General features: G+C 49.4%; 1 protein-coding gene across 1 annotated transcript in view; it reads left to right on the top strand.

Moving 5' to 3' along the window:
- The window catches only part of actr5 (actin related protein 5), a 40,700-nt gene that overhangs the window by 1,663 nt on the left and 14,894 nt on the right, over nucleotides 1-24,143 (top strand). The window contains exons 2-5 of the mRNA XM_038803598.1: nucleotides 6,623-6,846; nucleotides 12,129-12,298; nucleotides 16,219-16,436; nucleotides 20,746-20,928. Of these exons, the coding sequence (XP_038659526.1) occupies nucleotides 6,623-6,846; nucleotides 12,129-12,298; nucleotides 16,219-16,436; nucleotides 20,746-20,928 (795 nt within the window). The remainder of the gene's footprint in view (nucleotides 1-6,622; nucleotides 6,847-12,128; nucleotides 12,299-16,218; nucleotides 16,437-20,745; nucleotides 20,929-24,143) is intronic.

Below are 24,143 nucleotides of genomic sequence, written 5' to 3'. Positions count from 1 at the left end.
GGGGAGGGGGTTTGATCTCCCTGTGTAGTGGGGGGGGGGTTGATCTCCCTGTGTAGTGGGGGGGGGGGGGTTGATCTCCCTGTGTAGTGGGGGGGGGGGTTGATCTCCCTGTGTAGTGGGGGGGTTGATCTCCTTGTGTAGTGGGGGGGGGGGGGGGAGGTGCGGGGGGTTGATCTCCTTGTTTAGTGGGGGGGGGGGTTGATCTCCCTGTGTAGTGGGGGGGTGGTGGGGTTGATCTCCCTGTGTTGTGGGGGGGGGGGTTGATCTCCCTGTGTAGTGGGGGGGTTGATCTCACTGTGTAGTGGGGGGCGGGGGTTGATCTCCCTGTGTAGTGGGGGGGGGGGTTTGATCGCCCTGTGTAGTGGGGGGGGGGGTTGATCTCCCTGCGTAGTGGGGGGGGGGGTTGATCTCCCTGCGTAGTGAGGGGGCGGGGAGTTGATCTCCCTGTGTAGTGAGAGGGTGGGGGTTGATCTCCCTGTGTAGTGAGGGGGTGGGGGGTTGATCTCCCTGTGTAGTGAGGGGGTGGGGGGTTGATCTCCCTGTGTAGTGAGGGGGTGGGGGGTTGATCTCCCTGTATAGTGGGGGTGGGGGTGGGGGTTGATCTCCCTGTGTAGTGGGGAGGGGGTTTGATCTCCCTGTGTAGTGGGGGGGGGGGTTGATCTCCCTGTGTAGTGGGGGGGTTGATCTCCTTGTGTAGTGGGGGGGGGGGTGCGGGGGGTTGATCTCCTTGTTTAGTGGCGGGGGGGGATGTTGATCTCCTTGTGTAGTGGCAGGGGGGGGGGGGAGGTTGATCTCCCTGTGTAGTGGGGGGGGGGTTGATCTCCCTGTGTAGTTGGGGGGGGGTTGATCTCCCTGTGTAGTGGGGGGGTGGTGGGGTTGATCTCCCTGTGTAGTGGGGGAGGGGGGTTGATCTCCCTGTGGCGTGGGGGGGTTGATCTCACTGTGTAGTGGGGGGCGGGGTTGATCTCCCTGTGTAGTGGGGGGGGGGGGGGGGTTGTTCGGCCTGTGTAGTGGGGGGGGGGGGTTGATCTCCCTGCGAAGTGGGGGGGGGGGTTGATCTCCCTGCGCAGTGAGGGGGCGGGGAGCTGATCTCCCTGTGAAGTGAGAGGGTGGGGGGGGTTGATCTCCCTGTGTAGTGAGGGGGTGGGGGGTTGATCTCCCTGTGTAGTGAGGGGGTGGGGGGTTGATCACACTGTGTAGTGGGGGGCGGGGGTTGATCTCCCTGTGTAGTGGGGGGGGGGGGGTTGAGCGCCCTGTGTAGTGGGGGGGGGGGTTGATCTCCCTGCGTAGTTGGGGGGGGGGGTTGATCTCCCTGCGTAGTGGGGGGGGTGGGTTGATCTCCCTGCGTAGTGAGGGGGCGGGGAGTTGATCTCCCTGTGTAGTGAGAGGGTGGGGGTTGATCTCCCTGTGTAGTGAGAGGGTGGGGGGTTGATCTCCCTGTGTAGTGAGGGGGGGGGGGGGGGTTGATCTCCCTGTGTAGTGAGGGGGTGGGGGGTTGATCTCCCTGTGTAGTGAGGGGGTGTGGGGTTGATCTCCCTGTGTAGTGAGGGGGTGGGGGGTTGATCTCCCTATGTAGTGAGGGGGTGGGGGGTTGATCTCCCTGTGTAGTGAGGGGATGGGGTGTTGATCTCCCTGTGTAGTGGGGGGGAGGGGGGTTGATCTCCCTATATAGTGGGGGGGAGGGGGGTTGATCTCCCTATATAGTGGGGGGGGGGGGGTTGATCTCCCTGTGTAGTGGGGGGGGGGGGTGATCTCCCTGTGTAGTGGGGGGGGGGGTTGATCTCCCTGTGTAGTTGGGGGGGGGTTGATCTCCCTGTGTAGTGGGAGGGGGGGGTTGATCCCCCTGTGTCGTGGGGTGGGGGGTTGATCTCCCTGTGTAGTGTGTGGGGGGGGGTGGGTGGTTGATCTCCCTGTGTAGTTGGGGTTGAGGGGGGTTGATCTACCTATGCGGTGGTGGGGGGCGGTTCCCTCCCTGTGCGGTGGGGGGGGGGGGGGGGGTTGTTATCTCCCTGCACGGTGAGGTGAGGGCTTGCCCTCCCTGCATGGTGCCTTTGGTATGCCCTTTGATGAGGCATGTTTATTTCCCTCCTCCAACATGGTGTAACATGAATAGTAAAGTCGTGGCTTGACCTGAAATGTGAAACCACTCCTTTATATATTGCACTGTGTCCCGACATGTCCTGAGCAAGCCCCAATGTGGGGCACCGTGTTGTGAAATGGTGAACCATGGCAGAATGGATCAGAATGTGTTTGCAAAATAATGACAAGTTTAAAGTGCATCTTGTGTGTAAGGAAAGAATACGTACGCAGACACCAAAATACTGGCCAAAATCCTAGCCAAAAGGCTAGAAGACTGTGTACCTGAGGTGGTCACAGAGGACCAGACGGGCTTCGTCAAAGGTAGACAGCTTACCGCGAACATCAGGCGCCTGCTGAACGTGATAATGACCTCCTCCATGGAGAGAACACAAGAGGTGATCGTCTCCCTGGACGCAGAAAAGGCCTTCGACAGAGTCGAATGGAAATACCTCATAGAGGTACTGGAGCGGTTCGGGCTTGGAACAGGATTCACCGCTTGGGTAAAGCTCCTATACAACGCTCCCATGGCGAGTGTACGGACCAACAATACCAACTCCCAATACTTCCAGCTGCACAGGGGCACCAGACAAGGATGCCCACTGTCCCCGCTGCTGTTCGCACTCGCAATCGAACCGCTAGCAATCGCGCTCAGGGCAGCAAAAAAATTGGAGGGGGATCCGAAGGGGAGGTAGAGAGCACAGAGTCTCACTCTATGTGGATGATCTGCTCCTCTATATCTCGGACCCACAAAGCAGCATGGACGGAATCATCGCGCTCCTGAAAGTGTTTGGAGCCTTCTCGGGCTACAAACTCAACATGAGCAAAAGTGAGATCTTCCCAGTACACCCGCAAGGGGGGGGGGCAGCACTAAAGGGGCTGCCGTTCAAACAAGCCCAAAATAAATTCCGCTACCTGGGGATCCAAATAGCCCATGACTGGAAAGGGATCCACAAATGGAACCTCACCAGCCTGACGGAGGAAGTTAAAAAGGACCCGCAGGGCAGCACGGTGGCGCAGTGGGTTAGCCCTGTTGCCTCACGGCGCCGAGGTCCCAGGTTCGATCCCGGCTCCGGGTCACTGTCCGTGTGGAGTTTGCACATTCTCCCCGTATCTGCGTGGGTTTCGCCCCCACAACCCAAAGATGTGCAGGCTAGGTGGATTGGCCACGCTAAATTGCCCCTTAATTGGAAGAAATTAATTGGGTACTCTAAAATTTTAAAAAAAAAGGACCTGCAAAGATGGAACACACTCCCGCTCTCCCTCGCGGGGAGAGTCCAGACGATCAAAATGAACGTACTGCCCAGGTTCCTCTTCCTGTTTAGATCCATTCCGATCTACATCCCCAAGGCCTTTTTCAAAGCGCTGGACAAACATATCATGGCGTTCGTATGGGGGGGTAAAAATGCTAAGATCCCAAAGAAGGTCATACAAAAAACAAAATCCAGGGGGGGGCTAGCCCTCCCGAATCTACAATTCTACCACTGGGCGGCAACAGCCGAGCGAGTAAGGGGATGGATCCAGGACCCAGAAGCCGAGTGGGTGCGTGCGGAGGAGTCTTCCTGCATGGGAACCTCCCTCCGGGCCCTCGCCACGGCAGCACTCCCATCCCCACCCAAAAAACACTCCACCAGCCCAGTGGTGACAGCCACCCTCCAATCCTGGAACCAACTGCGGCAGCAATTTGGCCTGACCAAAATGTCGAACAAGGCTCCCATCTGCAACAACCATAGGTTCAAACCAGCACTGACTGACGCCACCTTCAAAAGGTGGAGGCAGGACGGGGGGACACTGACAGTCAGGGACCTATACACGGACGACAGGATCGCAACACTGGACGAACTGACAGAGAAATTTCAGCTAGCTGGGGGGGAACGAGCTACGGTACCTGCAGCTCAAAAACTTCCTACGAAAGGAGACAAGGACGTACCCACAACCGCCACGACAGACACTACTGGAAGACCTACTGGACGCAAGTATCCTAGAGAAAGGGAACTGTAGTGACATGTATGACCGACTGGTAGATAGGGACGACACCGTACTGGACGCAACAAGAAGGAAATGGGAGGACGACCTGGGGATGGAGATAGGGTGGGGACTCTGGAGCGAAGCACTGCATAGGGTCAACTCCACCTCCACGTGCGCAAGGCTCAGCCTGACGCAACTAAAAGTGGTACATAGAGCCCACTTAACGAGAAACCGTATGAGTAGGTTCTTCCCGGAGGTGGAGGACAGATGTGAGCGGTGCCAAAGAGGCCCGGCCAACCACGCCCACATGTTCTGGTCTTGCCCCAGACTTGTGGAGTACTGGACAGCCTTCTTCGAGGCTATGTCCAAAGTGGTGGGGGTGAGGGTGGAGCCATGCCCGATAGTGGCGGTCTTCGGGGTTTCAGACCAGCCAGATCTATTCCTGGGGAGGAGGGCGGACGCCCTTGCCTTTGCCTCCCTGATTGCCCGCCGTAGAATCCTGTTTGGCTGGCGGTCAGCAGCACCACCCAGAGCTGCAGACTGGCTGTCCGACCTCTCGGAATCTCTCCAAATGGAGAAAATCAAATTCGCCATCCGAGGGTCGGACGACGGCTTCCACAGAACGTGGGAGCCATTCATGCAACTGTTCCGGGACCTGTTTGTGGCCAACGTACATGAGGAAGAATAGTCGGGTGGCCAAGAACCAGGGGAAAATGGACGGGAATCGGGGGAAGGTAGCCGGGGGGAGGGGGGGGGGGGGGGGTTACGGGCTCGGTATGGGGGTTTGATGGCAAGCCAAGGCCCAAAACCAAACTATAAATAAATGCCTATAAACACGTGCCTCGGCCATATTGGGGAATGTAAAATATGTATGCTGGCTAAAGGGGGCGGCCACAATTGTTGTTATGAAGATGCTTACCTGTAAATATTCATGTTAAATTTTTGTGTTTTCCTTTTTTTTTCTCTCTCTAATAATTTGTAATTTGTCATATATAAAATATGAAAACTCAATAAAAAACATTTATAAAAAAAAAGGAAAGAATACGTTGTGTATTGTTGGAATGATTGTTCCCCCAATCGTTTATTCAATGGAAAAGGCATAATGTGAGGGCATGCTGTTTCTGCAAAGGACAGGGCCCTGTGTGTGAATATATGTAGCTTCTAGCACAAAGAGCATGTTACGCATTGCGCCTTTTTCAGTAATACTTAAGATTGGGACAGTCAATCCCCATGGAAATGACTTGACCAATCAGTGTCAACCCCCATGGCAATGACTTGACCAATCAGTGTCCAGCTGCCTGGTTTGAATTTGAACAAAATGTGGCCAACAGGGCTCTCAGCTGTGTCCGACCCAACTCCTGCACCTCTGCTGTCACCCCTTCCCCTCCCTCCCAGAACCTGGATGGTGTTCCCTTGTTTCATTTTCACAGTTTGGGTCACTGTCTGTGCCGAGTCTGCATGTTCTCCCCGCGTCTGCATGGGTTTCCTCCTTCAAGTTCCGAAAGACGTGCTTGTTAGGTGATTTGGACATTCTGAATTCTCCTCGGCGTACCCGAGCAGGCACTGTAGTGTGGCAACCAGGGGATTTTCACAGGAACTTCATTGCACTGTTAATGTAAGCCTACTTGCGACACTAATAAAGATTATCATCATCACCCCACACCTCACCCTCTTCCCACGGCCCCTTCCCATGCAATTGCAGGACGTGTAAAACCTGCCCCTTTACCTCCTCCCATCTCACCATCCAAGGGCCTAAGTACACTTATCAGACGAGGCAGTGCTTCACGCGCAACCCCGTCAAAATGATCTATTGCATTTGGTGCTCCCAATGTGGTCTACTATGAAGAGACTAAACGCAGACTGCTCTTTGCAGAACATCTTTGATCCATCTGCAAGCAGGACCCAGATCTTCCCGCCACTTGTCATTTCTTTTTTTTAATATAAATTTAGAGTACCCAATTATTTTTTTTCCAATTAAGGGGAAATTTAGCGTGGCCAACTCTGTACATCTTTGGGTTGTGGGGATGAAACCCACACAGACACGGGGAGAATGTGCAAACTCCGCACAGTGACCCAAAGCCGGGATTCAAACCCGGGTCCTCGGCGCCGTAGGCAGCAGTGCTAACCACTGTGTCGCTGTGCTGTCCTGCCACTTGTCATTTCAACTCACTGTCCTGCTCTAACGTCCACAGGCCATTCGTTGGCCTGCTGCAATGTTCCAGTGAAGCCCAATGCAAACTGGAGGTACAGTACCTCATCTTCCGATTAGGCACGTTACAGACTTCCAGACTTAAAACATTGAGTTCAATAACTTCAGACTGTGAATTCTCCTCCACCTTCACCCCATTTGTATTTTGTCTATTCATTTTCAATTCTTACAGCGATCTGTTTTCCCTCACCATTGTCTTTGCACCCCACTTGGGCCATCGGTTTCCTGTTCCAGGTTGTCCTTTGTTCTGCTTCCCACCACACCCACTCCGTGAATAATGGCTCCAAGTTAACTTGATTCCGACTACAGATGGCTGCTATTGTAAGCTCAGAAGATTGTACTAATTGATACTGTTTGTATCTATTACAGTTCTGCATAGAACATCCAGTAGTTTTAACAGAAGCACCGTGTAATCCACTGTATTCACGCCAGTTAATGTCCGAGCTCCTGTTTGAGTGCTACCATGTTCCCAAGGTGTCGTATGGAATTGACGATCTTTACAGCTTCTGGCGCAATAACAGATCAGCCTCCTCTGGGCTGATTGTTTCCTCTGGATATCACTGCTGTCACGTTCTACCAGTGCTGCACGGCAGGTTGGTTAAGCTTGTTCACAAACGCTTTAAAAAGATGCAACACGGAGGTCACTCAAGCCGCGCACTACTGCAGATGAGGCAAAGCAATAGATCAAAATGTAAAATAAAAATGTGGGAACCGGATGACAGCTGACTCAGAGTTTGAGTGGTTAATATTTCAAATGCTCCAGAGTTGCATTTCTTGCATAGCAGACAGGAGTATGATGGGGCACATGGGAGAACTGGTACGCTGAACTGCATTTATTTCCATGCAAGGAACCTGACGGGCAAGACTGATGATCTCAGATGTTGATCAGCACATGGAATTGTGACTTTGCAATCACAGAAACTTGGTTGAAAGGACAGGACTGTCAGCTGAACGTCCCAGGGTCTAGATGCTTCAGGCAGGATTGAGAGGGAGGTAAAAGAGGAGGAGGAATTGCATTATTGATTAGGGAGAATATAACAGCAGTACTGGGGGATGATATCTCAATACGTTTCTCAAATGAAGCCATATGGGTAGAACTTAGTAACAAACTGGGTGATCACTTTGCTGGGGGTGTACTATAGGTCCATAACCAGTCAGAGAGAAATAGATAGGCTGATATGTAGGAAAATCTCTGAGAATTATAAGAAAAATCATGTAATAATAGGGGATTTCAACCTCCCAATATTAACTGGGATAGCCAAAATGTGAAAGGCATAGAGGGGGAGGAATTCTTAAAATGCATCCAGGAGAGCTTTTTATGCCAATATGTCGAACGTCCTACAAGGGTTTTAGGGATTGAAGCTGGGCAAGTGGCTGAAGTTTCAGTGGGGGAAATTTTGAGAACAATGACCATAACTCAGTCGAATTTAAGGTAGTTATGGAAAGGGACAAGGATAGACCGGAAATTAAGGTTCTGATTTGTGTGTGGGGGGCGGGGGGGGGGGGGGGGGGGGGGGGGGCAGTTTAATAAAATAAGACTGGATCTGTCCAAAGTTAACTGGGGTCAGCTACTTGTAGGAAAATCAACATCAGAGCAGTGAGATTCATTCAAAAAGGAAATGGATAGACTACAGGGCCAGCATGTTCTCCCATAGTAAAGGGTGGGAGCAATACGTCTAGAGAACCCTGGGCGTCAAGGGATATCCATGGTTAGATAAGGTAAAAAAGGGAGGCTTATGGCAGATACCAAGGGCTCACAACAGCGGAAGTCCTGAAGGAACATAGAAAATGCAGGGGATTACTTAAAAAACTTTAGGAGAGTGAAATAAAGGAAAATCTAATGGCGTTTTCTAAGTATATTAAGGGCCCCAGTTTGACCAAGGTAAAGAGTGGGACCCATTAGGGACCGACATGTGGAATCTGAAGAGATAGATGAGGTTTTAAAGACCACTTTGCATCTGTGTTAATTGAGGAGAAGGATTATGTCGGTACAGAAATCAGGGCGGTGCATTGTGATTTACTTGAACGATTTTTGAGGTCTTCACCGTTTAACGGGTAGAAAGAGGATAAATCCCCGGAGCCAGGTGTGATATGTCCCAGGTTGCTGTGGGAGGCAAGGAAGGAGATTGCAGGGGCTCTGACAAAAATGTTCAAATCTTCTCTGGCCACAGGCAAGATGCCAGAGGACTAGAGGCCAACTGATGTGGTGCCATTATTCAAGAAGGGAAGTCGGGACGAACTAGGAAATTGCAGGCCAGTGAGTCAGTCTTCAGTGGGAGGGAAAGTAGTCTTGGAATAAAATCTGAGGGATAAAATGAATCCCTTCTTGGAGAGGCAATAATTAATCAAGGATAGGCAGTATGGTTTTGTCAAAGTATGATCATGTCTTACAAATCTGATTGAATTTTGTCACAAGGTGTGTAGATGAGGGTAGTGTGGTTGATGGAGTCTACATGGACTTTAGTAAGGCTTTTGACAAGGTCTTGCATGGGAGGCTGATAAAGAAGGTAAGAGCCCATGGAATCCAGGGCAATTTGGCAAACTAGATCCAAAACTAGCTTAGTGGTAGGAGGCAGAGGGTAATGGTTGAAGGTTGTTTATGTGACTGGATGCCTGTGCCCAGTTGTGTTACGCAGGGATCTGTGCTGGGGCCTCTGTAGGTTGTAGTGTACATTAATGATTTGGATGTGAATGTAGGAAGTATGATAAGTAAGTTTACATGAGACGGGGCGGCACGTTGGCGCAATGGTTAACACTGCTGCCTCACAACGCTGAGGACCCGGGTTCGATCCCGCCTCCCGGTCACCGCCCATGCGGAGTTCGCACATTCTCCCCATGTCTGTATGGGTCTCACCCCCACAACGCAAAGATGTGCAGGGTAGGTGAATTGGCCACGCTAAATTACTCCTTAAATGGAAATAAAATTGAATTGGGTACTCTAAATCTATAATCAAAAAGAAACAAAAAGTTTGCAGATGACACAAAATTTGGTGGTGTTGTATAGAGAAGTCGAGCCGCATGCTAGTGCACCAGCTGCGGAAGCAGGCCGTGTCCAGGAAAACATTGAAGATACGGACTGGGGCTGGGGAAGATAAATGAGGTATTTAGGGAGTATTACCAGGGACTTTACGAGGCGGACCTGGGGGCAGAGGAGGGGGACATGGGGTGGTTTCTGGCTGCATGGGTACCCAGCGGAATTTTATAAGGAATTTGCGACGGACTTGGCACCACATCTCTTGGGGGCATTTAATGAAGCACTGGAGAAGGGGAAATTGCTGGAGACGATGAAGCAGGCAGTAATCACACTAATCCTGAAAACGGGGAAGGATCCAGTGGAATGTGGGTCAAAGAGGCCCATATCATTATTGAACATGGATGTGAAAGTATTGGCTAATTTGTTGACAGAGAGGATGGAGGATTGTGTCCCGGGGGTGGTTGCAGAAGATCAAACAGGCTTAGTGAAGGGCAGGCAGCTCGTGAGTAATAAGACGGCTGTTGAATGTGGTGATGAATCCATCGGGAGCTCAGGTATCGGAGGTGGTGGTGTCCATGGACACGGAGAAGACACTTTATCGGGTGGAGTGGTGGGACTTGTTTGAGGTTTTGGGAAGGTTTGGGTTTGGGCCTCGATTTGTGGCATGGGAGCGGTTGCTGTATGTGGCACCGAGGGCGAGGGTGAGGACGAATAATTTGAGTTTGTGAAGCTTTGACTTACACAGGGGTACGAGGCTGGGGTGCCCTCTGTCGCCATTGCTGTTTACACTGGCCATAGAGCCTTGGTGATGGCTCTTAGGAGGTCGGCGGAGTGGCAGGGGATTATGAGAGGACAGAAAGAGTATCAGGTGTTGCTCTATGCTGATGACCTGTTGCTGTATGTTTCGGATCGGCTGGAGCATGGGAAGGATTATGGGCCTGTTGGGGAGGTTTGGAGGGTTCTCTGGGTACAAACTGAATGTAGGGAAAAGCGAGGTTTTCCTGGTGAATAAGCTGGGACAGCGGGCTAATTTAGAGGGGATGCCATTTACGGTAGCTAGGGATAGGTTTAGGTATTTGGTGGTTTAGGTATTTGGTGATTAAGGTAGCGAGGGAATGGATGAGGCTCCATCAGTGGAACTTAACGAACCTGGTGGAGGAGGCCAGCGAGGATCTTTTTTTTAAAATTTAGAGTAGCCAATTATTTTTCTTTTTCCAATTAAGGGGCAATTTAGCGTGTCCAATCCACCCAACCTGCACATCTTTGGGTTGGGGGGGCGAAACCCACGCAAACACGGGGAAAATGTGCAAACTCCACATGGACAGTGACCCAGAGCCGGGATTGGAACCTGGGACCTCAGCGCCGCAGTCCCAGTGCTAGCCACTGCGCCACATGCCGCCCTAGCCAGCGCGGATCTTCAGAGGTGGGATAAACTGCACTTAATGTTGGCGGGGAGGGTCCAAGTGGTGAAAATGAATATTCTGCCGAGGTTCTTGTTTACTTTTCAGGCTCTCCCGATCTTTATACCAAAGGCCTTTTTTCGGAAAGTGGACACGATCATTTTGGACTTCATGAGGGTGGGGAGGACCCTGCTGCAGAGGCAGCAGGGGGATTGGCGTTGCCGAAACTGCTTCATTATTATTGGGCGGCGAATGTGGTCAAGGTGCGGCGGTGGTGGAAGGAGAATGGGTTAGGATGGAGGAGGAATCTTTTGAAGGGTTTGAGGCATATGGTGACGGCAGTGTTGCCAATGGCTCCAGGTAGGTATTCAAGGAGCCCGGTGGTGCAGTCCACAGTGAAGATATGAAATCAGTTGAGGAGGTATTTTAGGGTGGAAGGGATGTGGGGGGTGTACAGGAGGTGAAGGTAAGTGGGGCTGGTCAAGGTGAGGTATCTATTTGGAGGAAGGCAGTCTGGAGGAGCTAAGGGAGAGGGTAGATCTGCCGAGGGGTAGTGAGTTCAGGTATCTACAGGTTAGGGACTTTGCATGAAAGGTCTGGAGGGGGTTCCCTAGGTTGCTGGGATACACCCTGCTGGAGCGACTGCTGCTTCCAGATGTGGAAGCGGTGGGAAGAATATATACAAGTGGCTGGGCGAGCAGGGAGGCGAAGGGTGGTGAAGATGAAGGAGAAATGGAGTTGGGAGGGGAGATCAATTGGGGAGTATGGAGTGAGGCACTGCGTAGAGTAAACAGGACCTCCTTTTGTGCAAGGATGAGCCTGATACAGTTTAAGGTGGTGCACAGGGTGCAGATGACTCGGGTGAGAATGAGTGGGTTCTTTCAAGGGGTAGCAGATGAGTGTGAGAGGTGTGGGCGGGGACCAGCGAATCACACGCACATGTTTTGGGGTTGTGAAAAATTGGGATGATTTCCGATTAGGGTCAATTTAGCATGGCCAATCCACCTAACCAGCACATCTTTGGGTTGTGAGGGTGAAACCCACGCAGACATGGGGAGAATGTGCAAACTCCACACGGACAGTGACCCAGGGCCGGGATTCAAACCCGGGTCCTCAGTGCTGCTGTCTCAGTGTTAACCACTGCGCTACATGCCACCCTGGCGGAGCAGACATAATGGTCCGAATGGCCTAATTCTGTTCCTATATCTTGTGGCTTAACTCAACCCTGCAAAGCACCAGGCAGCCGACACCAGATGAGAAGAATTCCAGAGATCCCTGCTATTGTCAGTTATATGAATCCTCTGAAGCAGTTGTTCCACTGGAGGAGTAATGGCTGCAATTGATCTCATTGCTTCTCGACTAGAGAAGGCAAAATCAGACAGTGTTTCTTACCTGCTGGAGGATCTGTAAGACTGCCATCGCCCCCTTTCAATTATATATCTTTATCTGGTTTAATTCTTTCTGTGCTCGCGCTGATGAATGTTTGCCTCATTAAATTTAGACTGGAAGCTCATAACGGTAAAAGGATTAATCTGGGTGGAAGCCAGGCAGCATCGTATATGCAGCGCCTGCTACAACTGAAGTATCCTGGACATTTACCGGCTATAACACTCAGCAGAATGGAAGAAATTCTCCACGAGCGTTGCTACATTGCTGCTGACTATATGGAAGGTAATTCTGGCTCTCATGTTGGGTTTACATTCGTTGGGAACAGGAAACCTGAGCAGGGATTGCATCCTCTCGAGAGGTTGACGTCACATGGCAAATGTGACTAGATTTGATGGGTCTGCGAGAGTCCAATGGTCTGTTTCCCAGAGTATTTGATCCCTTAACAGTCCTACAATTTTTCCTCTATTTCTGCCTCTCCCAGGCTGCAGGTTATGGTGGTGGAAGGGAGGGCGAAGAGGAAAGCTGAAGTGTTTAGTCAGGATGCCCCAGCCATCATGGGGTAGCTTGATGTACAGTTCCTTCTTCCAGATCGTTAATGTATATTGTGAAAAGTTGTGGTCCCAGCACCGACCCCTGAGGCACACCACTGATCCCTGTCATAGGCATTCCCTATCTATGAAATGCCAGCATTTATTGCCCATCCCTGAGGGTATTTAAGAGTCAACCGCATTGCTGTGGATCCGGAGTCACATGTGGGCCAGACCAGGTAAGGATGGCAGATTTCCTTCCCTGAAGGAAATTCGAGAACCAGGTGGGTTTTCACGACAATCAACCATGGTTTCGTGTTCTTTTTTCGGCTTTTAATTCACAATTTATTTTATTGAATTCAAATTGAGATTCAAACCTGGATCCTCTGCGGAGCATGACTCTGGGTCTCTGGATTACTAGTTCAGCAACAATACCGCTTCGCCACTGCCTCCCCTAATAATACCGTAGTTACAGGAGCAGGTCAGAGGCTGGGAATTCTGCAGCGAGTAACTCAACTCCTGACTTCCCGAAGCCTTTCAGCCATCTACAGGCCAACTGTCAAGGATTTGATGGAATACTCGCCACTTGCTTGGATGAGTGCAGCTCCAACAGCACTCAAGCTCAACACCATTCAGGACAAAGCAGCCCACTTGATTGATACCTCATCCACAAATATTCATTCCCTCCACCACCGACGCATAGCAACAGCAGTGTGTACCATCTACAAGATGCACAACAGCAACTCACCAAGGCTCCTAGACAGCACTTTCCAAACCTGCAGCATCCACCCAAGAAGGACGAGGGCAGCAGATGGATGGGAACACCACCACCTGGAGGTTCCCCTCCAAGCCACTCACCATCCTGACTTGGAAATATATCGCAGTTCCTTCACTGTCACTGGGTCAAAGTCCTGGAACTCCCTCCCTAATAGCAATGCGGGTGTGCCTACACCTCACGGACTGCAGCGATTCATGAAGGCACCTTCCCGGGGGCAATTAAGGATGGGCAATAAATGCTGGCCTAACCAGCGATGCCCACATCCTGTGACAGAATAAATAAAAATGAAATTTTCTATGTTTCAACTTCACTGACTGATCCTAGAAGGGGGGGACGGCCTGATCTGGTTTATCTTACCTCAGTTGATATTTGTTTTTGCTGAATTGCGCAGCCATGCTGTAAAGGGCCAGGAAGGCTCATGTTTTGTTCCATTCCCATCGCTGGCTGACCAGAATCAGCTGTCAATAGTGGCTTCAGTTCCCCTGCCTTCAGGGTTCCTTGTCATGATTACCTGCAAGTGATCCATGCCAAAAACGAACCCACATCTACTAATCCTTTTCTTACTCTTTCTTTCCTTTTGCACAACTCAACTTGTCTTTATTTCTCCTACTGTTCCGAGTTTGACCGTGAGTTCAGCCACTCTAATTCACTCTGCATCTCAATCCAGCCTCGGTTTATTTTTCAAACATCTCATTGCGTAAAGAGATGAAGTGTCATTCCCGTCACTCGTTGAGGTACGGATGCCCTGTCAGCCCAGCCAACGCTGCTCTGGTTCATATTCCAGCAATTTACAGGATTACAGGACAAAAGAATAGTTTAGTATAAGGAGGGGAAAGGCCTAACTAACCGGACCTGCCGTGAAATCCCCCCCAGCCCAATCATTTAGATAGGAGCCTTCAGAAGAAAGCTGTTACATCCTCTCCCTCAAACAATACGAATTAGGACCAGGTGTAGGTCATTCGACCCCTCGAGTCTGCTCTACCATTCGACAAGACCTCCTTGTGGCCTCCACTTCACATTCTCACCCACTCCCAATAGCTTTTGACTCCCTCATTAGGCAAGCATCTACCTACTTCTGTCTTAAAAACATTTATTAACCCTGCCAATACTGCTCTCTGGGGCAAAAACTTCAAAGACTTGTGAGCCTCCGAGAGAAAGTAAATCTCCTCGTCACCATCTGAAACGGCAGACCCCTTATTTCTGAACTGTGACCCCTGGTTGTAGTCTCTCCCACAAGGGGAAACATCCTCCCACCATCCAGCCTGTCAAGTCCCTCAGGATCTTGTATGCCTTAATAAGATCATCCATCGATCTTCTAAATTCCAATGGATACGTACTGAACCTGTCCAACCTTTCTTCTCAGGATAACATCCCCATCCCAGGTATCGGGTCGAGTGAACAAAAAAAAACGCTAATTTTTTATTCAACTTCATTGGATTCCTGTTCAACATTAGAAATAATGAGTGCAGGAAAATTAACCCTCTGCATTTTATTTTTTATTCATTCAAGGGGTGTGAGCTTTGCTGGCTGGCCCAGCATTTATTGCCCAACTCTAATTGCGCCTGAGAAGTTGGCAGTGAGCTGCTTTCTTGAACCGCTGCAATCCATGTGGTGTAGGTATACCCACAGTGCTGTTAGGGAGGGGGTTCCAGATTGTTGACACCAATTTATTGTTTTGACTCGGGGAAACTGTTACATTATATCCTGCCACCCCATCAACATTGGTGAATCCCCCTTCGCTGTGAACATCCTGGAGTTACTGTTGACCAGAGAAATCGTGCAGTGCACCTACCACCACATAAATACCATGGTTACTGCAGTATGTCAGAGGCTGGATATTCTGCAGCTAATGGCTTATCTCCTGATGCCATAGAGCGTCTCCGTCACCCACAGCTCAGCAGGATGGTGGTGTGCTCTCCATTTACCTAGATGGCTACAACTTCAGCATAGGTTAAGAAGTTCGACCGCACCTAGGTCAAAGCTCTCCACCCGATCAATACGGAACCCATCCGTGTTCTTTATTACCTATGGCCGTAACTTATAGGAAACACTGCAGCAAGTTACCATGACTGCTTTACCAACACCTCCCAAATCCACAACTCCACTGCTTAGAGAGTGCATGGAAACTCCCAACACTCCACTGGGTGCACGGTAGAACAGTGGTTAGCACAGTTGCTTCACAGCTCCAGGGTCCCAGGTTTGATTCCCGACTCGGGTGACTGTGCGGAGTCTGCACGTTCCCCCCCTGTCTGCGTGGGTTTCTTCCGGGTGCTCCGGTTTCCTCCCACAGTCCAAAGATGTACAGGTTAGGTGGATTGGCCATGCTAAATTGCCCCTTAGTATCCAAAAAGATTGGGTGTGGTTACTGGTTACGGGCAGAGGGTGGAGGTGTGGGCTTGGGTAGGGTGCTGTTTCCAAGGGCTGGTGCAGATTCGATTGGCCAAATGCCTCCGTCTGCACTGTAAATTCTATGATTCTATGACCCAAAACACGCACGCTTCTGACTTGTAACTATATCAGCCATTCCTTCATCATTATTAGGTCAAAATCCTGGAATTCCCTATTTAAAAGCACTGTTAGGCTTACTCCATGGGGATTGCAGCAGTCCCAGAAGAAGCAACTTGCCAGAGAGCCGAGGTGTGCAACTGATGGCAGCTTTGCCATTGATGCCCATATCGCGAGAATTACTTTTTATCGTTGAAATCACCTCAATTGTCCCAAACGTCAGAAAGAAAGAAATCACATCAAAGTGAATAAATATTCATTTGAGGTTGCTGTTACGGAGTTTTTAATGGGAATGCACGAGATGCGAAATTGAGAAATGCAGACATTTTATGCTTTGAGTTCTGCGTCACAACTGCAAAAAGTTTTTGATGCCATTATTCACCTGTTTGCAGAGCTCGACCTGTGGAAGCTCCCGGACTTCTACACGAAGAATATTCACCGGATGCAGTTGCCTTTTAACAACAAGCTGCTGGCCAGCACCTTGACAGCAGAGGAGAGGATGGAACGGAGGCAGCAGCAAATTCGCAGGCTGCAGGAGCTCAACGCACGGCGCAGGGAAGAAAAGCTTCAGCTTGACCAGGAAAGGCTCGAGAGGCTGCTGAGCATCCAGGTAAAGGACTCGGAGGGCCACAGGTACTGAAGGCACATCAGTGTTCATGCCAGTAGTTCACAAGAGCTGGTGACCGCTATGAAGATTCTACCAAACCATAGGAAAAAGGTCCACCTTTCATGTCTTCCGGATGTTCCAAAGTATTGCACAATCCGTGAATGACCCCTTAAAAGAGTAGCTATGGCAGCCAGCTTGTGTATAGCGAGGTCCGACAATAGTGTGATAAATGGGTTAATTTTTGTGTGGCGCTGGTTGAGGCCAGGGCTCTGGGAGAGCATCAGTCTCCTCGTTAAAATGCTGTGGAATCATTTTTTTTACTTTTTATAAATTTAGAGTACCCTATTAATTTTTTCCAATTAAGGGGCAATTTAGCGTGGCCAATCCACCTAGCCTGCACATCTTTTGGGTTGTGGGGGCGAAACCCACGCAAACACGGGGAGAATGTGCAAACTCCACACGGACAGCGACCCAGAGTCGGGATGGAACCTGGGACCTCGGCGCCCTGAGGCTGCAGGACTAACCCACTGCGCCACCGTGCTGCCCTGAATGCTGTGGAATCTTTGACATCCCTCTGAACAGGACCTTGGTTTAGTGTCTCAGCCAAAAGATGGCACAACTGGTGATGCGACATATCCTCATTCTCATGACAATGTGGATTTGAACCCACAAGTTCAAAGGATGCCACTGCCTGAGTCGGGCAAGGATGCCACTGCCTGAGTCGGGCAAGGATGCCCCTGCCTGAGTCGGGCAAGGATGCCACTGCCTGAGTCGGGCAAGGATGCCACTGCCTGAGTCGGGCTTGACACTTGAACCATTTGTTTCCTTGCTGCTAGCAATTGATGTACGAGGAGCAACAGGCGGAGTTGGATGGAGAGAGTGATCCCCAAGGTACCTGTTTAAAAAGCTCAAGTAGCATGAAGTGTAAACAGACGGTGCCAATCACTGTGCGGTAGTGGCTCTGCATATTAACCTTTTAAGCAAGTTATGTCCAAATTATGTCCATCTTCCCTGGCTAGCCTTAAAGGTACAGAGTAAAGTATTTAATGTTCCCTCATTAATTAAATCTGAGGATTCAATTGTGGCTCCTTGTGAGCGTGTGTTGGCTGAGGACCGTGAAGTAACCACTGAGTCATTATTTTGATGGCTTGCCAGGCTAATAATGCCTGAGGGGAATTGGATAGCTCTTCCCAAGGCATGACGGGCCGAATGGCGGTCTTCTGTGCTATTGGAATCGGTGATCCTCCTCGGCTGTATTTCAGCCTTTCGATTATTTTCCCATCATCCTGCTGAGGCTCCAAATGATTCCTGCCCATGCTTCCAAGTGCATTCATTAGTGTGCGGGTATGTTGGTGTGTGTGTGTGTTTCTCTGTTTCTCACTGTGTGAGGAAGGGGCAACATTGTTTTCTGTAGAGACAAATGAATTGCGTGAGGTGCACACAGAGCAGGCAGGCAGCAGAAAAAACCTTTCAGTCTATCAGACAAATACTTCAGACACTCTTGTGAAGCACAAACATTAATACTTGAAGCATGTGGACCAATAATTGGACACTTAAACAGGGAATGAAATCTGCAGTGAATGTTGCGATGGGGAAATAGTGCTGACTATAGAAAGGTGACCTGAATTTCTTCTCGCATCAAGCTGCGACGTCCATGAAGCCAGTGCCAGAGCTCACAAATAAATAATCTTTGGACTGAAATGAAAAAGTAAATAATTCATGCAGGCGTTTCACATGTTGCTTTTAAGATTGCAGAGCTCCCTTGTTTACAATGATCAACGAAAAAATATTATTGTTGTCGAAGTGTTAAGAAATTGGTGAAAGAGCATCAGGAGTCTAGAAAAATAATGTTATCTTTTCTCCTAGTTAAACGGCCCCTGGGGCTGCGTCTGACTCCTGCTAGTGCGCAGCAGGGTGGCTGCCGTACTGATTCCCTGCCACTAGAGGGTAGCGACGGGTTCAGTGCCGAGGGAAGCTCGCACTGTAATCCTGAGCCAGACAAAAGGAGCTTGTGAGAGAGCTTCAACGCTAATGACATAGAGAGAATAGCACGGTCATTTTACCCAACTGATTTGGATGTTTATGCCCTCGCATGAACCTCCTCCCACCCTTCTTCTTCTTGCACTGCTAGCATATCCTTCCATTCCCTTCTCCCTCATGTGTTTGTCCTGCTTCCCTTTAAATGCACCATTTTTCTTTTTGACAATGAAAGCTATCTACCCCAGGTTCTCCGTTTCTGTGAATAATGTTGACTCCCTTCCAGTAATCTAGCCTAATGAACGGATCAAGCCTGTTTTCTGCAGGCAAATAAATGGATTGCGTGAGTTGCTGACAGAGCAGGCAGGCTGCGAGGAAACCTTTCAGTCTAATCAGGGAAATGCTTCAACCACTCCCCTGTAAGTGCTAGCACAGAGGCTTACTTGGAATTTTCTAATATACACTTGGGTCTTGATTCTAACTCTGGGTGGGATTTTCAGGATCGCTACTCGGATATAATTAAGCTACTGTTTGCGGCATGTGGGACAATTGACCCAAGATCGAAGACCACCATTCATTGTTTGATTGTGAAAGAAAGGAATATTTGTATTTGAAAAGTACTATCTAAATACAAGTTCTTTAGATAGTGTCTTGTTGGATGTTTTGGGATGCTTCATCTGATTCCTTTTTATTTATTTGTTCTTGGTATGTGACCAGTGCTGAGGATGGGGATGGGATCCTCCGCCGGTTAGTCGTTTACAGCTTAACTGTCCACCACTGTTCACGTCCGGACGAGGTGGGACTGCAGAACCTTGACCTTGATCCATTGGTTGTGGGATGACTTTGCTCTGCCTGCGTTGGATGCAGTGACTTGTTACAGCAGCAAATTTGGAGCATTAATACCCGCAGGTGGCAGTCAAGTGAATGGCTGCTTCTTCTCTTTATTTTTGGAAGTGCTGGGTGAAGAGAAATCTTGACCAAGGCACTAAGAAGACTCCCTGGAACTATATCCAAGTGCGGAACCTGCCCCTTTACCCCTTTTATGCTTTACATCCCAGGCCCAAAACACTCATTCCAGGGTAAGCAGCGTTTCACTTACACCTCTTTCTTTTTTTTAAATAAAAAAAAAATTAAGAGTACCCAATTAATTTTTTCCAATTAAGGGGCAATTTAGCGTGGCCAATTCACCTACCCTGCACATCTTTTTGGGTTGTGGGGGTGAGACCCACGCAGACACGGGAAGAATGTGCAAACTCCACGCGGACAGTGACCCAGAGCCGGGATGGAACCTGGGACCTCGGCGCGGTGAGGCAGCAGGGCTAACCACTGTGCCACTGTGCTGCTCTCACATGTCCGCACTTGGCCTGCTGCCATGTTCGAGTGAAGCTCCATGCAAACCGGAGGAACAGCATCTCATCTTCTGGTTAGGCATGCTACAGCCGTCCGGTCTCAACATCGAATTCAACAACTTCAGATGATTAGCTCTATCCCACCTCGACCCCTTTGTTTTCATTCCATTTCATTTTAACTGTGTTTTAGCTTTTATTTCTTGATTTTGTTTTATATATATATTCCTCCCCCCACACTTTCCTCCTATTTTATCCCCCTTTCCTTACCTTTTCTCCCCTTTGCTTCCCCCTTTCCCCCCCTTTTCTCATTTTACCTCTCTCCCACCCATGTCTCCCCCAAAATCGACATCTGTCACAGCTTACCCTTTGATTTTAGTTTCTCTGCTGTTTGGCCTTTCACACCATTCATTCTCTGGGGACTGTCATTAGCACTCTGTTCCCTTGGTTTCTGTGGCTGTGACATATCTTTCATTCCCTCATTGCACACCTTAAATATTTCCCACTTTCTCTGCCTTTTAGCTTTGACAATGGGTCATCTGGACTCGAAACGTTAGCTCTTTTCCCTCCTTGTAGATGCTGCCAGACCTGCTGAGATTTTCCAGCATTTTCTCTTTTGGTTGTAGAACCTAAGAAGGCAGCTTTTCATTTGTGGGATCCGGTTCTGAATACTGCCTCATATATTGGCAGTGATGTCCTTGGCAGAGTTCAAAAGTGACCATAATATAGCGCTAATTGGTGATCCCCATTCTGATCAATTGGTGTATGAAATAGAAATGTTAAACTGATGCAAGTACCTTGAGTTGCCATTAAGACCCATTGCTGTGCTAGTCGTTTATTTAGCATCTAACAATGATGGGGTCCACATGAACGCAAAATATATATATATACATTATTCCCCATTATCGAGCCCATTTGCCTTGGCAGAATGGGGCAGATCTTTTTTAGCAGCAAGCTGGTTCACCACAGTCCTGTCTTTATTCCTTTAGGAGCTTTTGGAAGAAGGCATGACTGAACGATTCAAGCGAGCTCTGTTGGAAATGAACATGGACTCTGCCGAGGAACTACAGTCGTACATTAACAAACTCAGCCTGGTCATCGAGCAGACCAAACAGAAAATCCTGCAGGCAGAGGTCAATGTGGAGGTGGACGTTGTCGACACAAAACCAGATGTAAGTAGCGGTGGTGGCTGATCTTGTGGTCACCTTTCCTTGCGAACTCTATGAGTATTCCTGGGCAGGCGAATCCTTTGGAATGCAGCAGCCATCCTTCCATGTGCTACGGCTGTGTCAACAACTCCTGTTTGGCTGCAGAGCCTGATCCTGTGCTCTCCTGGTTTCTGACCAGGGATCAAATGATTGGCAACAGTTGGAACTATGATTCCCTGAGAGATCAGAATGATTTACGTTTCTATAGCATCATTCAGGATTTTCCCATGCACTTTACAGCCAGTGCAGTACTTTTAAAATGTGCCCACTCTTGTAATGTAGGAAATGTGGCAGCCAATTTGCACACAGCAAGGTCTCACAATGAACAGCGTGATAACCAGCTTAAATAAAAATACTGCGGATGCTGGAAATCTGAAATAAAAGCAGAAAGTAAATGCAGGAGTGGCAGCATCTATCACTAACCAGTCCATTTTCCTCCAAATGTGCATACATCCTGTCCCTCAGTATCTTTTCCAAAAGCTTCCCCACCACAGATGTCGGGCTCACCGGCCTGTAATTTGCTGGATTATCCCTATTTCCTTTCTTGAACAAGGGAAAAACATTGGCTGTTCTCCAGTCCTCTGGACCCTCGCCTGTAGTCAAAGAGGATGTGAAGATATCTGTTAAGGCCCCAGCTATTTCTCCCCCTTACCTCCTGCAGTAACCTGGGACTTGTCTACCTCACTGTTTCTTTATCTGATTCTGGCCCTTGATTTCTCTGCCTATCACTTTTCTTGTTCTCCTTGCTGTCTTTTTCTCTTGTGCTTGATTCCCCCTGCTCAGGATCCTTACATAAGCTCCCACACCCCAGCCATATTAGTTTAAACTCTCCCCCATCGCTCTAGCAAGGACACCAGCCCTGGTCCTGCTCAGGTGTAACCCATCCACTGCTACCTCCCCCAAAACTGGTCCTAATTCCCCATAAACTGAAACCCTCCCCCTCACACCATCTCTTCAACCAAGTATTTATCCGATATATCCTGCTATTTCTACTAGCATGCGGCACTGGTAGTAATCCTGAAATAACTAATCCTGAAATAGGCAGCATGATAGCACAGTGGTTACCACTGTTGCTTCACAGTGCCAGGGTCCCAGCTTCGATTCCCGGCTTGGGTCACTGTGCAGAGTCTGCACGTTCTCCCCGTGTCTGCGTGGGTTTCCTCCGGGTGCTCCGGTTTCCTCCCACAAGTCCTGAAAGATGTGCTGTTAGGTAATTTGGACACTCTAAATTCTTCCTCCGTGTACCCGAACAGGTGCCGGAATGTGGCGACTAGGGGATTTTCACAGTAACTTCATTGCAGTGTTAATGTAACCCTACTTGTGGCAATAATAAAGATTATAATTGTTGTTATCTTTGGGGAGGGGTGGGGGAGAGAGAGAGGGGGGGAGGCAGTGGTGTGTAGTGGCAATAACCCAGTCTAATGCTCTGGGGATATGGGTTCAAAAAATCCCACCATGGCAGCTGGTGGAATTTAAATTCAATTAATAAAATCTGGAATTAAAAAATGACTCGGGGGTAAAAGCCCATCTGGTTCACTCATGTCCTTTAGGGAAGTGGCACCCTTACCTGGTCCGGCCTACATGTGAGCCCAGATCCACCGCAATGTGGATGACTCTCAACTGCCCCTCTGCAATAGTCCAAGGTCAATTGGGGATGGGTAACAACTGCTGACCTTTCCAGCACCGCGCACATTTCATGGAAGAGTAAAGGATCTTTGTGTCCATTGGGGAGAGTTTGGGAGCATGGTGTTGATATAGAGGATCAGCCATGATCATATTGAATGGTGGCACAGGCTTGAAGGGCTGAATGGCCTGCTCCTCCTATTTTCTATGCTACTCTGTTTCTGGTTGATGTTTCTCATTGGGCCACTTTTTGGGATAACCCAATTGCCACGCTGTCTGATTTTAGTGATGTTAGTTGAGGGATGAATGTTGGCTTGGATGCCCAGGAGAACTCTCCTGCTCTTCTCCACGTTCGTACAATGGGATCTTTTACACCTCCCTGAGAAGACAGACGGGGCGCCTTCTTAAAAAAAAGTGTCAAAAGTAGCATCTGAAGTCTGAGAGCAGCAGGACTTCATATCGCACTACACTGCGCACTCGCCCAATAAACCATGGCTTGGGCTGAGGGCCTCTGAAGCAATGTAAACCTTCACCTCTGTGTGCCAATTGGAAATGAGGTGAAGTCAGGGTGTAGGGGTTAGACCCCAATGGAGTAGCCAGAGGGATAGGACACGTTGCCTGAGCTGTTGCCCATACACAGTGACATGGATAGAGAACCAAAACAGAGGCAGAAACGTGGACAGCCAATGGATTAGTTAGCAAATGCATTGCCAGATGTGCAACCGAGCTAGATGGATCAGCAAAGTCCTAAATTTAGCTGCCAATCTGTGTTGAAGCAGCTGACCTGAGCCAGACATTACGACAGGTCTCGGCATTCCTGACCAGGCTCGTGATCATTATTAACTGAATGTACCTGTGCAGCCAGGATAGGGTGGAGCGAGATGAGATGGTTCCTTATCATTGCGGATGAATGGCCAACCAGCCCTTCACTGTTGAGACTCCATCTTGAAGGACGGGAGAGATACCAGAAGGCTCTTCGCGCCCTTGGAACATAGGAACTGGTGAGGGCCATTTGACCCCTCATGCCTATTCTGTCCCTTAGTCAGCCACTTAGTCTGACTAAATCAGCCCCGATAAATTGACCCCATTTTCCCACCTTTGCTCCATAACCCTTGATATGTTTACCTCACAAAAATATACACCAATCTCAATCCCAAGTTTTAATTGGTCAGCACCAACAGCATTTTGAGGAGGGAATTCCCCATTTCGGGCAGCACAAGTGGCTAGCACTGTGGCTTCACAGCGCCAGGGTCCCAGGTTCGATTCCCCGCTGGGTCACTGTCTGTGCAAAGTCTGCACTTTCTCCCCGTGTCTGCGTGGGTTTCCTCCGGGTGCTCCGGTTTCCTCCCACAGTCCAAAGACGTGCAGGTTAGGTGGATTGGCCGTGATAAATTGCCCTTAGTGTCCAAAAAGGTTAGATGGGGTTATTGGGTTAGGGGGATAGGGTGGAAGTGAGGGCTTAAGTGGGTGGGTGCAGACTTGATGGGCCGAATGGCCTCCTTCTGCATTGTATGTTCTATGTTCTGACACTCCGTGTTATGAACTGTATTCTGAAT

Source organism: Scyliorhinus canicula, chromosome 7 (assembly GCF_902713615.1).
Source record: "Scyliorhinus canicula chromosome 7, sScyCan1.1, whole genome shotgun sequence".
Taxonomy (NCBI): Eukaryota; Metazoa; Chordata; class Chondrichthyes; order Carcharhiniformes; family Scyliorhinidae; genus Scyliorhinus; species Scyliorhinus canicula.
The sequence above is the reverse complement of the archived record's forward strand: the minus strand, read 5'-3'. Positions and strand labels throughout refer to the sequence as shown.